Below are 15,116 nucleotides of genomic sequence, written 5' to 3'. Positions count from 1 at the left end.
CCCCCTCCCCCCCCGCCACACACACACACATTTCTGGGGCTTGTAGCCACAAAGGTACGCCAAGGACTGTAGACGCCATATGAATGGTAGCGTTCATTAAGCGACAGTGACTCAGACCAGGGAGCTGACCTGTGATAAACGTGCCAGGAAGGTTAACCACTCCTGGCATACGCTGCATGAACCTGGAAACTCCAGCATTTTTCAGACAAAGTACTAAAAAGAAATGGCAGGAAAGATACACATTTTCAAAGTTACAACCTCTTATATCCAAGCTAAAAAAATTCCTTACGAAAGCCTTTGGGCTTCTCGGCTTGATTACTTTCACAATGTTCTCTTAAAGATACTGCTCAGGTAAGAAAGTTAAGCAAACCAGAGAAAGGCAAAATGGGGATGAGGAATCCACACAGCATAAACTTCCCCCAAAGCAAAGTAAATACAAGTTTCTACAAAATGATCATTTGTTTCCAGGGTGTTAGTTTGGAAAAAGAAGAAATGTCCTTGGATGCTCTGTTTCTTCCATGATCAGTCTGTGCCTGAGCATTAGTCTTTTTTTATATGAGAGAGACACTCTTTCCTTCCACTACTGTTGGCTTTGAAACACAGAAATACACACAAAATAGCCAAGTTCCTGGCACTGCACATCACAATAATACAATTGCTTCACCACCACCAGGCATTCGTAAACCGCTAGGCAAGACACATTAGTAGGCAACGGACTATTCCCTTTTCCCAGCAAAGGTCTATCATTTGCACTGCTCTATAGTCTTAAGCTACTCCTTCTTAAGGTCTCCTGTATAATATGACAAAGTAGACAAGATGGATGACCATGCTATTTCTCTAGTCCAGCATCAAGCATCTATTCCTGTGAACAACAAACTGTTCTGCCTTTCCAAATGCCGCTACTGCCACATGCCTGAAACGCAGCAAAGATTGAACCCAGGACCACATCTTCCTAGTTTTGTGTCAGATTTGTATACAGGTAGTACCTGGGTTATGACCACCTTGGTTACAAACTGACCATACTTATGAACATGTGGACTGCCATAAAGCCTATAGGAATATCTCTTTTAAAAAGTTGTGAATATCTGTAGGGAACTACATGACGAGTTTGATGATGCACCATCAGTGGGCAATTATTACTGTATTATTATCATTGTTGCAATGCTATATTGTGTTTAAGATGTTTTAATGAATATGGAAATGTTTCTGAAATGTTTTATATGCATAGAAAGGTTGTCTCTATCTATAGAGAGAGAGATTTGGCTTACTCATGTGATTACAAACAAATTCGAATTAAGGATGTTCTTAACCCGGGGACTACCTGTAATCCAAATTTCCATAGTGGCAAACTAAAGGTAGCTTTGCTTCCAAAATCAGAAAGTTCTAACCTCCCATCCTATAGCAAAAATATGATTTTTGCTCAGATGGAGGAGAATACCACAGATTCCAATCATTTTGTGAAGATCCATCACTTTGTGGATGGGGGAAACAGTGGACTAAACCCAGAGCTAGTCACATTTAGGTCCCACTGAAATCAAGGGAGCTCTGGTTGATTATTTTGCACAGGTGATTTCAGTGGAACCGAACTAAACACAGCTAACTTGCTCTCGATGCAGCCAGGTAGAATAAAGTACAGCAGCAGAAGGCCAAGTTCCAACTAATTCACAGTTGCACTTTGAAGAAGCCTGAGAATAATAATTTTTAAACACACACAAACACAGTGATTCATGGAATGCAAGAAATGTTTGAGTACAGACTGGTTGAGAGAGGTAAAGAGAGGCTGTGGAATGAATATACATAGTTTTATTTTTCAAGATGTATTGAAATAGAAGAAAGTTGCTCTAACTGGAGACCGTCAAAATTTGTTTTCAAGATTTGGCTATTTACTTTCAAAAGTAGCTAGTTTGTCCTTTTCTGAAAAGGTACATAACAAATCATATAAAACAAAATATAAAACAACATTTAAGGTACTGTTCTTTATCTTAAAAGTCATGCAATACATGAATTCCCTTCTTTAATAATATGTCTTAACCTCTAGGAGTTTAGCAGGTTCCACTGGAGTAACACAATGTACTTTATTTTTATAGTATTGCAAATCTCTGTGTTGTTTTCAATAATTTCTGTTATCCATACAATGTTCTCTGGCAAGACTGTGTAGAAATGTAGCTTGTTTAACCTCAGTCCAGAAATACGTCCTGTTTCAAACCCGTTTTTAAATACACCAAAGAAACTGTGAGATTTTAATGCCGTTTCACATCCTGATGTTGCCATTATCCAGTAGTGGCATTTGTCACCCTCCCAGTCAGGAATCTTTGATGGCAAAGAAAAAGATGATCTTTCTTTGGTGATTTCAAAAGGCTTCTCACAGTATGACATAAATGATGCCACATCTGCACTGTCCCTACCTATATCCTTACCTTTAGACTTTAAAACTTGCTAAATTCAGTTCTACGCATCTGACATTAGAATTGTGCCTGCCTCTGGCATCGGAGTGCTACCGTGACATACAAATGTTGTGACGTGCAGTTCCTCACACCACATACCAGTGTAAGCAGCTGTGTGATGGTGCAGCAATTTATCCTGTCATATCCTGTATGCAGCTCCAATTAAGAAAATATCAATTAAATCATAAGGCAGAGGTGATGAATCTCTGGTGACTTTGGATCCAGACATGGACTCCCCAGCTCCACAGTATCCCACCTGTCCCAGTGCAACCCTCAGGCTTACAAATAAGTCTTCCTTGTACTTAAATGGAAAGGAAATCTCCCCACTAAGCCTCATTGCCAGGGTGAGGGCTATTTTGAGAGGGGTGCAATCGAGCATCTCCTAGGATGCACAATGCCTATTCTTAAGTTTAGACATGAAGGTGCCAGCATTGCATTCTTATTCTCTGAGGGTCTCCCTACACATCAGACGCTTGATGCAAATGGTGCTAAAACTAATCCCTGAATCGCTGAAGAGATCCTATCTGTCCAGAGGAGCGCCTACAGATGCCACACAAGGTTGCTGTGAGGATAAAATAGAGAATTATGGAGCCACCTTGGGTTTTTCACAAAAGGGAAAAAAAGGTGGGAGAGAAATGCAATGGAACCATAATTATAATAATGGGCCTAAAAATGCGCACATGTAAAAATTCAAGTCATAGGAAAGTCCCATGAATGTCAGAAATTTAATGAATATAATTATGTACAGCCACACAACACTTTGCCAACACTACAACCAGAATGGATCTTATTTTCCATCGTTCCATTGGAGTCTATTCTAGAAAGGCTTTCATCCAGTCCAGTCCAATCCAGTTGCCTTCTGAAGAGGGCAGTATGAAAGCACATTACAGTAAAGTACTTGATGAAATGTTATTGCTGCTATGGAATCAACCCACTGCCATAGATGAAGACAAGGCTGCTCTCTCGGATGTCTTTATGGTGCATTTCAGCAGCAATATGAGTTGGTGGGTATTGTGGCATCACTGAACTCACTGAAGAACAATCAACTAGGATTGTTGTTCAATAATCTAAGAACAATAATCTAGGAAAGATGGTCCTAACCTTCAGGAAACTATGAACTGTAACAAGATGCTTATGAGGTGGTTGAGAGAAGTAAGCTGTAATCATCTCCACAGTTAGTAGTATGCTGGAGTTCTAACCTATTTATAGATCCTTTGTTCTTCCTTCTCTCTGTGTGAGTTCTGGTCTATCTGTTATTATGCAGATGCTCTTATATGAGGAGAGCTTTTTCTTGATGGCTTCAGTTTCCTGAACCCGGTATCTCTTGACTTGTTTTACTGCACCTGTTTTACTATCAGGCAGAGACAAAAAAGAATTGTAACTGCCTGTTGGGGGACATGGAAGGTGCTTCCCTGAAGACTGTGATTGCATTGTGGGGAGGGGGTCCATAGACAATGTGCTGGTTGATCCCTACAGTGCAGAAGTACCAAAGTGAGCAATGTAAGGCCATTCTTTGTACAAAAAAGCTACATGACTGAGCAGTGCTCTGCAAAGGGGTCACTCATAATGAAAGAGTCCCCCTTAGGACCAAAGATAATGGGACACTTTGCTAATATGCTGACCCTGTCAACACCTAAAGAACTGCATCAGCTCCGCCAGACTCACAATTGCAATATACTTGGTTTTAAAGAAACTCACAGTGATCATTACCAACAACACCCCAGAATAACCAATATGAAACTCACGTTTCAGAGACCCCATAAACATTATAGAAATACTATGTTTGTCAAGCCTGACCTTCAAATATTGTTGATAGAACAGGATGATTTAGAGATAGTAACACTGGAACTGAGTAACTGACACTATCCTCTATTTATAAAACACCCAATGGTTGTTTTTTTTCCCTTTTAAGACTCCTTATAATTTTTTTCAAGCAAAAAGCCACATTTATAATTGGTGGCTTCAGCAGCTCTAACAGAGCTTCAGGATATACATATGATGATAGGAATGGGGAAGTGTTAAATTAGGCAGACATTTCATAACTAGTCCTTCTCATGATAATAAACTGCCTCCATCCTTCAATGGTGGGAAATGGCAACAAGGTTGAAATCTGGATTCAATATTTGTTAGTGACCTTATAGTCCATATAAGACAGTTTGTCCTTCTTTTCCTAATACTGGCCCGTAATGTACCAACTTGTGGCAGCAGTTTGATCATCAACAGTACTATTTCATTGGACATACAATTTCAGAAAAGCTAACTGCAAGGAATGTAGTGCAATACTGATGAAGCCATACCAAATATTTGTATGGTCCCAGGGGCCTATAAACAGTTGTTGAGGTAGCTGAAAAATCATCTATACCTCAAGGATGCAGAACTAGTTACATCAAAGGCCTAGCCTCAGAAACTGCCACTTTAATGAAGAGTTGTTTTATATTATTCAAATAAAATCCACTGAGTATAGAAATTAGTTTGGCTAGGCAACAACTAATTTATTTGATCTCAGAAACTAAATGAGATGACTGACTAAAACTCAAGGAAGAAATAAACATGTCAAGAAGCTGCCAAAAGGCCTGGAGTCATTTAAAGCTGCTTAATAATGATTTGGTTAAAGGTCCTTTTCATGCAAATATTATAGCAAACCAAATAGCCCATCACTTTCTTATGAACAGTAAATCCAGACACACTCATAGGAAAATAGAACATAAACTTAAAAGAAAGGAGTATTTGGAGACGAATGTTGTCACAAGTGAATTGGAAGAAGCTATCTTTAAAAATGTCAAGGTAGCAGGCCTTGAAGGAATTTGGACTGAACAAATTTTTAAAAGGTGCAGGAACACAAAAGGTGCTTCTTAATCTTTTTAATAAGTGCATTGATTCACCAAAGGTCCCAAAAGTTTGGAGAAAGTCACACGTGATTGCTATTTTGAAAACCAGTGAAGAGTTAGAGTTAGGGTAAAATGCTGACAGACCTGAATTTCTTTAGGCCGGTTTCACTACTCTGCCATCCCTATAACATTTTGGAAAGAATGATCCTTGATCCTTTAATGGAAGTTGTCAAGCTACTCCTTGCTGTGCAAGATGCTGTGTCTCCTGCCCTGCCATGTTGCTTCAGCCACACAGGTCCTCCTGTTTGCTGCTGTGCCTGCTCCCTGCCTGGCCCTCATCCTGTCTCACTGTTTGAATCCTGCCTCTTTCCACGTATCCTGCCTCGCCGTGTTGCTTTAGTGTTGTGCCCGCCTCTTGCCCAACTCATATCCTGCCTGTTTGTATCCTGCCATGCTGTGTATCTTGCCGTGCTGTGTATCCTGTCTTGGCGTGCTGCCTCAGCAATGCAGGTTTGCCTGCTAGCTGTGGTTCAGCTCCTCTGTCTTGCTTGAGCTTTACGGTATTCGGTTCCTGTGGCCTCCTGCATCTCACCATTCTCCTGCATCGCCGTATATCCTGCCCAGTTACCTGCTCTGAGGTACCTGCACTTCTATTTGTCTTCCCAATTCCTGACCTTGGCCTGTGTCATGACTGTGACGTGACCTATTGGACTTGCCATTAAACCTTGCTTTTTGGACTCTGTCTTGCCTGAAGTTCTGCTGCCCTCATCCTAGTGCGTCTGTTGCTCTTGTCTTGTCTCTGACCATCCACTCCCAGCCCTGGACCCAGACACTACCTCAGTTAAATCTAATTTGAATCACTGCAACATGCTTTACATGTGTCTGCCTCTGAAAAGGGTTCAGAAACTCCAGCTGGTTTGGGGAGCTGCTGCCAGACTGTTGACTGGTGCTAGCTGTAGGAAGCACACAACTCCTTTGCTTTCTGAAAGGGCTTCACTGGCTCCTAGTATGTTTCTAGGAACAATTCCAAGTGCTGGCTATAATCTATAAAGCCCTGTACAGTTCGGGTCCTGCATATCTGAAAGGCCACATTCTCCTGTATGAGCCTGCCCAGGCTTGAAGGTCCTCTGGAGAGGCCCTCCTCTATGAGGCACAGCTTGGTGAGAATGCAGGAGAGACCCTTCTCAGTGACCTCCTCTGAAACTTGCTTCCTAGGAAGGCTAGATTGGTGTCTTCCCTGTTGGGCTTTCAGAGGCAGGCAAATTCCTTTGGGAATAGTCTGGAACTGTAAGGCTGCATTGAACTAGTTCTATTCTATACATTCTTCACATTTCTCATTTTCGTATTTTATAGAATTGTAATATTCTGCTGATTTAATTATATTTTAACTTTTGCATATTGCTATTTATGTTTTAATTGTATAAGTATTTGATGTTGTAATCCACTGTGAGTACCAATATTGGGAATAGCCAGGAGAAGGAGAAGGAGACAAAGACAAAGATGGCAGAAATAAAAGTTAATGACAGCATATTTGTAGATTCCGAATTGGCATACTAACACAGGAGAAAAGTTTTTGAGGTGTTATGACATGAAGCAATCTAGGATGGGCCTGTATCAATGGATTTTTAAAGTGAATTAGACTTTATAGTTTTCTAACACATCTTTGCATGGAAAGTAAACAACTGTACACACAGCACAAGCTAAGCGGCTTTACAACCTTCTTCAGACAGCAACAAGTCCCTGGAGGATTCTTCTCTAAGGATGTTATTTCCAGCCAAATAACATCCCTAATCATCAAGACTAGAAAACAATACAGTAATGAAATACTCCTGCAGAAGAACTACAAAAACAGAAATAGAAGATCTGCTACAACAACTGCATAAACTGAATCGAATTTTCATTGCACTCTTACACCTTGTACACATCCTATTGATTATTTTCTAAGTATATACCTGGTTAAAATATTTGAAGTGGGATTCTATTATTCTTTACCAGTTATTCATCAAAATAAATAAATTGTGTGTTACTATTTTGAAGCAGCCTTGCAAATATTTTAGGACACCCTTGGATTTTCATGAATTCCTTTGTTTTCTCCCTTTAGTTGCCTACTCAGAGGTCCTCCACTCTCTTGTTTCTCCAGTGAAAAACAGCACCAAAGCACCACTCCCCATCTGTCACTCAGATAAGCCACATATTTGCTTTTTAAGGTTTTGATCTGAACATGGAAATGAGGGAATTCCTGAAATCCTGGAATCAACATCCTGGTTTGCAATCTACAATATATTTAAAGTAGCCCAATCAAAGTCAACCCTGCTTTGGCCCAAGGTGAAGTTCCACTGTAAATCAAATTTCAGGGGGAGTTTGAAGTGGTACAAAGAGGTGTAATAAACACTCATAGGTTTCTTTCTTGGTCAAGCTGTAATGGGGAATCATGAGGGTTTAATCTAATGTCCATTAGCACACAGTCCTGAAGTATTATTAACAGCTTGATTCAGTCTGTTCTAGCAATACATGGCAGTCATTACCTTCACATATCGCTGTTGGAGTAAGATAACAATCCACTCACTGTTTGGGTTCAGACCACACAACACACAAAAGTGGATTTCTTACCTTTTTTGGTCTACATGTTGTCCAAACTCCATCATGGTATTTCAGCATGGTATGTTTGTCTTTAAGGGACCACAAACAGAGACAACCATCTGTTCTATGGTTTCTTAACACCATGATTGCTTGTTGTGATTTGGGCCGAAAAACACAACTTGGCACACTACCTCGGTCAGAAGAGCCAACGAAGGATGTTTAGGTGGCTAATCATCCCCTAATTATAACCAATATGTTTAATTAAAGATAAATGAATGTGCATATCTCCAAAATAGCAGTATTTCTGAAATATTGTGAGACCTTAGAATGTGAAAGGTATATTGTACATTTCTTCTTTTATATTCCTATAGCTATTTATTTGGAAAACTGGATCTCATGAGATTGCATTGCCTAGCAGGGAATAGTGCTATTGATACTTAGGCTGTGAACTTATACCTACCTATTGAAAGATTAGAATGTACTTAAGCAATAACTTCTTGGCAGCTTCTCATTGAAAATGGGAGTAATTCAATAGGATCGCACTATGTTCTACCATGCAGCTTATGCAGTCGTCTTCAGAACACCCTCCATTGGCATCCCTGCCTCCTTCCCTCCCTCTCCCTGGTACTCTATCTAGATGGCTTTAAACATCCGTCTGCATAACATGCACAGGGTGAGGCACGGAGATTGCCACTGCGTTCCGTGCACTGGACATTGCATGCAAACACCTGAGTTTTACATGCAGGTTTACATACAGTGATGATGGGAACAATAGGAACGCACTCTTACAAATAGAAGAAAACTTTCCATGGGTGCCAATCAACCAGTTCCCAAGCAGCTGGTGGATCTCTCCAGCGCACTCACTGGGGGCTGCATCGTTCACCATTCACCCCATTCGCTGCCTACATCATGCTGCTTCATGGGTGGCCTGGCCCTGCAACAAGGCATACTTCTGGGATTGAACTGTTAGCAATTTTACTGGACAAATAAAGTAGGTTTAAAAAAAGATACGTTATCCTTTGGGAAATATACTTTGTAAATGTGTGTGTTTTGTGCCTCCAGGTTGAATAGATTTGATAGATTGCAACCCAACCTTTGCTCTATTTAGTCAGAGGTAACTCCCACTGTGTTCAACAGGACTTAGCCCGGGATAAGTGTACTTAAGGGCATAACCTCAAGACATGTTCCTCCTGTGCATTTCTTTTTCATCAATGCATTTTTTCCTATCACATTCTTCCTCTAAATGTCTCAGCATATAGGGTTATCCTTGAATTAGTTTCGTTTGTGACTCATTAATAAAGATAAATTGACCAGGATAAAATTGGATAAGTCCATGTGTATAAAAGGGAAAAGCAGAAGCTTACAATTCACATAACACAGGGAAGATCTGGGAAATACAATGCAAAGCAGAAAGGCATTTCTCATCCTCGCTGGATATTATGCAATAGAGAATCACAACAAAGGTTAGCTGCTTTTCAGTGCTAGTGATGCAAAAGCAACAGAATTAAGGCATTCTTGGGGAAGAAAAATGCAAAACAAGCATTTAAGTTGGAAATTAAATGTAATGAAAGTGGACGTTTTAATAAGAATTGCTAGCATGGGGATAATTTTGAAACAGATTGAAACTACTGAAAACTGGAGATTAAGGGTACGATCCTATGTATATTTAGACAGGAAAAATGTTCCACAATTCCCAGAATCGCGCAGCCTGTTTATACTTGCTGAAGACCACACCCAAAGAAGTATCAAGCTCAAGTATGAGGAAAAAGTAACTCTTGTTAGTCTTTCTATCTACTTCCTTCATCTGCAGAAGGGAGATGAAACCAATTACTAGTATGACCTATGCCTTGGGCCAGTGGTGGGCAGAAGGTAGTTTGGGATTTACTGGCAAATGAGATTTGCACTCGATTGGCAAGAGATTCTGACTCCCAGCTATCTAACAAAAGAAATCATTTGGAAATGTTCAGCTCCTGAATCAAAAGGGAAAGCACAAGGTGATTCTGGCATGAAAGGATTTGTGAGTTTGGATCTGGTACCAATGATAAATTCTGGGCTGCCAAGCTCTCAGAAGCACTCTGTTCCTTAAGTCTTAGTATATGCCCATCAAACTGAACAAGTATTCTGCAGGGTTTGTGTAAAAAGGATAAAAAGTTGGCATTAGAAGTGGTCACTAATTCTTTATCTATCATCAGCCTATTTCTTTTGGCCAAACACAATACACGGCACAGCATGTTCCTCAATAAGGGGTCCTCCAGATGTGTTAGACTACACCTGGGGATGAAAGGAACTAGAATCCAACCCACCTGGACCACCCCATTTTAGGGAAGGATATACTAGTGGGTGTACCTTCATACTCCTCACTCTACAGCCAGAGAAGTTGATCGCTCAGCTGGACACACCCTGAGATGCCTCCTGTAAGAACACTGAGCTATTAAACTTCTTTACGGCACAATGGATCTAGCTGCCTACCTGACTGAAGTTTATCCAATTAAACTCTTTACAAATGTTTCTATTATTTAAGTAGCCAATTCCTAACTTTTGGAATTATTGCTTAACAAGCACACACAGTTTGGGATGAAATCAAGGTCATGTGGTTCTGTCACATCTCAGATAACTGTCTAGGCTGTGAAACTGTAACATCCAACTAATAAGAAAATGGTTTTCTTGTTTCCTCACATGCTGGAGATTTTGCTACAGATTAAAGTAAATATGGCTCATAAAACCCACATGATTTATGTATGACAAGCGCTCAACTTTCTTAGTTCTTCTCTTCAGATTTTGGCATTCTGGTCTGCAAATATCCTAGACACATCAAAATATTATGTTGTTGCCTAGGAACATTCAGAATCTTTCCCCAGGTTTTCTGCACAGAGGACTCCTAGATCACATTTGGGCAACTTGTTTTTGGCCCAGAACTCCCACCACTGGCTGTGTTGGCTGCAGGCCAAACCCATCCGGTGGGACACAAGCCATCTGCCCTAAGGATGCGGGAATACTAATAAGGGCTCCTGATTATTTCATAGTGAGAGAAAAGAGAGAGGAGAGGAGCATCAAGCAGGTGCAAAGAGAGAGTTTGTGTTAATGGAATGAAATTGACACATTCGGGGCAAAGGCCACCAGTACTTCTGTAATGCTGAATGTGGTGCCAAACTTCTCTTTCTGATAATTGCAAACAATTTTCCAGCCTTACTTACCAACACACAAGAGCAATAAAGAGTAGCACTTTATTTAATTTGGCCAAAGTTCTGCACACAGAAAGGTTCTTCAAACAGCCCAGGAAATACAAACCCAGAGGGTCAGCTTGTCAAACAATGGGACTGAACATTGGAAAGGAAGCAAAAATGATTAAAGAACTTCCTTGGCTGGGCAGTCACAAGAAAACCGTTGGAGTAGTGGAAGAAGGAAAGGAGGCTCCTGCAATGTTTCTACCCCCCCTATCAGTTTCTCTTAGCTGTGTCCCAACAGGGCAGATGTGGCCAGCCACTGTGATGCAGCCAGGGGAGAACACGGCACAAGGCAGACAACTGTGACCCTGAGGACCAGCCTTGTGAAACACTGCAAATCCAGCGCCTTCTGCATGATGAACTCCTGTGAGCGACCAGACTGCCCAAATCACAAAACGTCTACCTCCAATAACTCAGTAAGTCTCCTGAAAAGTCACAACACTAACTTTTCTCTTTGACCTCTGGGCATGTGCATGTGCAAATACGTGCAAGTGCAAATATGTGTGTGTGCATCTGCAAATCTGCATGTCTGTGCTGTGGGTGCTGGTTTACTTGCTTGAGCCACCTGGGTGTGTTTTTCCAATGCAATTTCTTCCTCTTGCCGCTTATACTTTGGTTCCTTCTGTTCTCTGCTCAGGAGGAGCTGCATTTGAGAAACTCCCATTTACTCTGTGGGTGTACATGAGAAGAATCTGTTGCAATTCTGTACAAGAATCTGTTGTAACTATCCCTCCCTGGTCGGTTTTGTCTATTTCCAGGAGTACTCTGTTCTTCACTTCTAAGAACTACATTACATAGTCAGCAATGCAAGAATCCACTGTGTGGATTCTCTCTAGGTATTAAACAGGAAGAGCAGCATTTCTGTCCTAAAACAGGATCCCTTATTTTTAAAAAGCTCTCCTTCTCCACAGGCACTTTTCCCATCTCCAGCTCAACTCTTGATGTAAATTCTCGTCAGGGCCAGTCGTACCAGCAGAGGTTGAGGGGCAGGGCGCCGACAGAGCTCTGTGTAAGGGCAGTGCTGAAATATGAACTCCCCAGCCTAACGTTGATCAAATAAATGTCTCAGATACTTCTCCACTCTACAGCCCTGTACATTCATGTTCTCGGCATCATGACAGAATACACCAAGGATTCATTTTATTTCACAATATCACAGCACCAGGTCACCCCATGTTTTAAGCAGCAAATATCCTTATAGTCCTTGAGTCCCTTGCGCATCATTTGTCTATCCTGTTAATGCAGAAGAAAGGATGTGGAAGAAACTCAGTTTTCAATTGGAAGTACCTGTTTTAGACTGATTGGGCACTGTTTGTGAAAACAGACAGCATTTTAAAGTGTTTATCTTGGAGTACACTTTAGACCAGGTTTAAATTGAGATTTCAATGCTTGGAACATATAAAGATGGGCATACCTCTGAACATATACAAAGTGCTTATTCCTCCCTCATTACTTAACCATCACAGCTGCTGCAGCAGTTCTGGGATTTTTAGAAAGAAAGGTTTCTTGGTCAGAGAAATGTACACACCAAACCAATCTACCATCATAAGTTCCAAAACATGTTTTAAAAGTTAGCAAACTTCCACTTCGGACTCGTAATGACCTTCTGCCTCCCGAATTATTAAAATTCAGTCTGCCTGCAAATCAACTGGCTAAATCTGGAAACTCACAGCTCAGTGATTAGTTTGCTCCCTGCTTTTCCCCTAAAGACTGTATTTGAGTGTAGTATGAATATTTCCACCAACAGCTACTGCCTGCACCCAGAAAATAGATTTAATTTCTATACTGTCTGGATCATAGAGATGATGTGATAGAGTCCATAGCACTCGATGGGTGGATGCTACTTTAATAATAATTTTTAAAACTTTGCTCTGCAGGTTTTTGAAACTGAAGATCAGAATGCAAGTTTAAATGCATAGAGACCAGCTGCTGGGATAATAGGGATTTTATTTTCTGGTAGAATTGAGCCAAGGTTAAGCTGCAAAACAGCACATTTCTTCATATGTTTACTATGGAGTAAATGCGAGTTCAATGGAACCATGAGCAGCTTGGTTTAGAGGCATTAGGACATAATGCTTTGTTGGACTGGGACTCACAAGATCCAGGTCTAGTGCCCAGGTGGCCCTGAAGCTCACAGGGGATTTAGGGCCAGCCACTGACTCTCAGCCTGATCTACCTTCCAGGTTTTTGTCCAAATAACATGGTGAGGAAGAGGAGGATTATATAAGCTGTCTTGACATCCTTACAAAAGAAAAGAGTAGGATAGGAATCTAATGAATAAATTATAAATTCCTGCGACCAATCCTTAATGTGCAGCCATCACACCAAGGACATGAAACATGAGTGTGTGCACACTTGGGGTTGCCCTGATGGGTGCTTTCAGAAGACACTGCCTCACTCTATTTTACAGGGATTCCCAATGAGTATGTCTTCCTCTTCCTGTGTTTTCCCAGCATCACAGCCCCCTTTCTTCTTAGTGCAAAAAAAAACCATTAAGGAAAAATATGCAGGACCGCTGTACTGACAGACCCCAGTGCAAATAGGAAAAGTGCAGGAGGCAGGCCTAGGGCGGGCAACCTGGAGCCCACGGGGCGTCTGCCGCCCTTGACAGCAGGAAGCCATGCTCAGCGGCCCAATCTCACTTGTTTTCAAGTCAGATTTGGCTGATTTAGACTTCTGGAGTGCCGCTTATCACGATGGCAGTCTGAAACAGTCAAACGCTCAAGGAACAAGCAAGATTTGAATGCTTTTGTCTTGCTTAGCAATTGTTTGCAGCCAAAAATTAGGGACAAACCGGGGAAGCGGTCCTGGGCGTTCGGGGAATATTCCAGTGCACCATGGTGTACGAAGGAGCCGATGAGGCCCCAGAATCCCTGCAAGTTGCCCAGTGCCACACGAACGACACAACAAGTGCCAGCGACAGAACTAGTGCAACTGACCCCCGCATAAGGGAAGGAGTTGAAAAAAGTGCTTGTCCAACTGAAACGAAGCTGTAGTATTTGTCCAAGGAGGAAATCAAGGAGGTGACACCGCCGGGTAATTCTAACCCACCTTCGGGGAAACCGGGAGGTTTCCTGGGGTGGTTGAGCGCCGAAGGGGCACTCACCGATGTTACGCGAGAGATCGGCAGGCTGCTTCCCACCCCAAATAATAAAATCCGCACAGGATCGCAACCTGACCGTGACCATCCCTGCCACCGCCTCTGCCCGAAGCCTCCAGCAAATCCTCCCCACCTCTCCCGCCCGCTCCCTCTCCCAGCCAGTGGACACTCCAGTCCGAGGCATCTCCCAGCCTCCAGCCTGAGGCATCGTGCCTAAGAAAGTTGCGGCGAACTGAGCGCGCCCGTCCCGCGAGCAAGAGCGGCAGCGCAGAGCCGCCCTGAGGCTGCGCCCCCGGGCCAGGAGCCGGCTTCGCCCGGAGCCCGGGACGCGGCGCGCACCCAATCAGGCAGCCGCACGAGGAGCAACGCCGGGCGCGCGCAGGAGCGCCCCCCGCAGGAGCGCGGCGGGAGAGCCGCCAGAGCCGCACCTACCGTCCGCTGCTTCTTGTGCTCGGACATGGCCGTGGCGCGCGCGACCGGCAGCGGCGGCTCCCCGGGCTCCCGGCAGCGGCGAGGTGGGTGGGACGGAGGACCGGCGACTCGCTCCGCTGGGCTGGCTGCAACGGGCAGGGGTAGATATATGGGCCGAGGAGACACGTAGCACTTCCCCGGCCCGCCTCCCCGGCCCACGGCTCACTCTCCTCCTCTGGCTCCGCCCTCGCCGCTTCCTACGGCGCGCCGCCGCGATCGGGGAAAACCGGGAGGGGAGCGGAGCAGAGGCTTTCCCCGCGCGCCGGAGGAGGCCCTTGGCGCGGAGGGCGCGGAGACCGCGCTTGACGGAGCCGCTTCATCGTGCAGCCCGCAGAGAAGCGGGGCGAGCCGGGCCGTCTGCTGGGAGGCTGCTCCTTCGGGGGCGTCTTTCGCTCACGGATCCCCTTCGTTAAAGAGATGCAGACCAGCAGTGGACTTAAATGCTCTACCTGAGCAAAGCTTTTTAATT

The 15,116-nt window shown here is 43.2% G+C and overlaps 1 protein-coding gene across 2 annotated transcripts in view; it reads right to left on the bottom strand.

Moving 5' to 3' along the window:
* PAPSS2 (3'-phosphoadenosine 5'-phosphosulfate synthase 2) overlaps positions 1-14,715 on the bottom strand; it is a 57,445-nt gene extending 42,730 nt beyond the window's left edge. For both annotated transcript variants that reach the window (XM_044420592.1, XM_044420593.1), the window contains exon 1: positions 14,609-14,715. In XM_044420592.1, the coding sequence (XP_044276527.1) occupies positions 14,609-14,635 (27 nt within the window). In that variant the 5' untranslated portion in view covers positions 14,636-14,715. The remainder of the gene's footprint in view (positions 1-14,608) is intronic.
* Positions 14,716-15,116: the final 401 nt, after the last annotated feature.

This window comes from Varanus komodoensis, unplaced genomic scaffold (assembly GCF_004798865.1).
Source record: "Varanus komodoensis strain SLA01 unplaced genomic scaffold, ASM479886v1 scaffold11, whole genome shotgun sequence".
Taxonomy (NCBI): domain Eukaryota; kingdom Metazoa; phylum Chordata; class Lepidosauria; order Squamata; family Varanidae; genus Varanus; species Varanus komodoensis.
The sequence above is the reverse complement of the archived record's forward strand: the minus strand, read 5'-3'. Positions and strand labels throughout refer to the sequence as shown.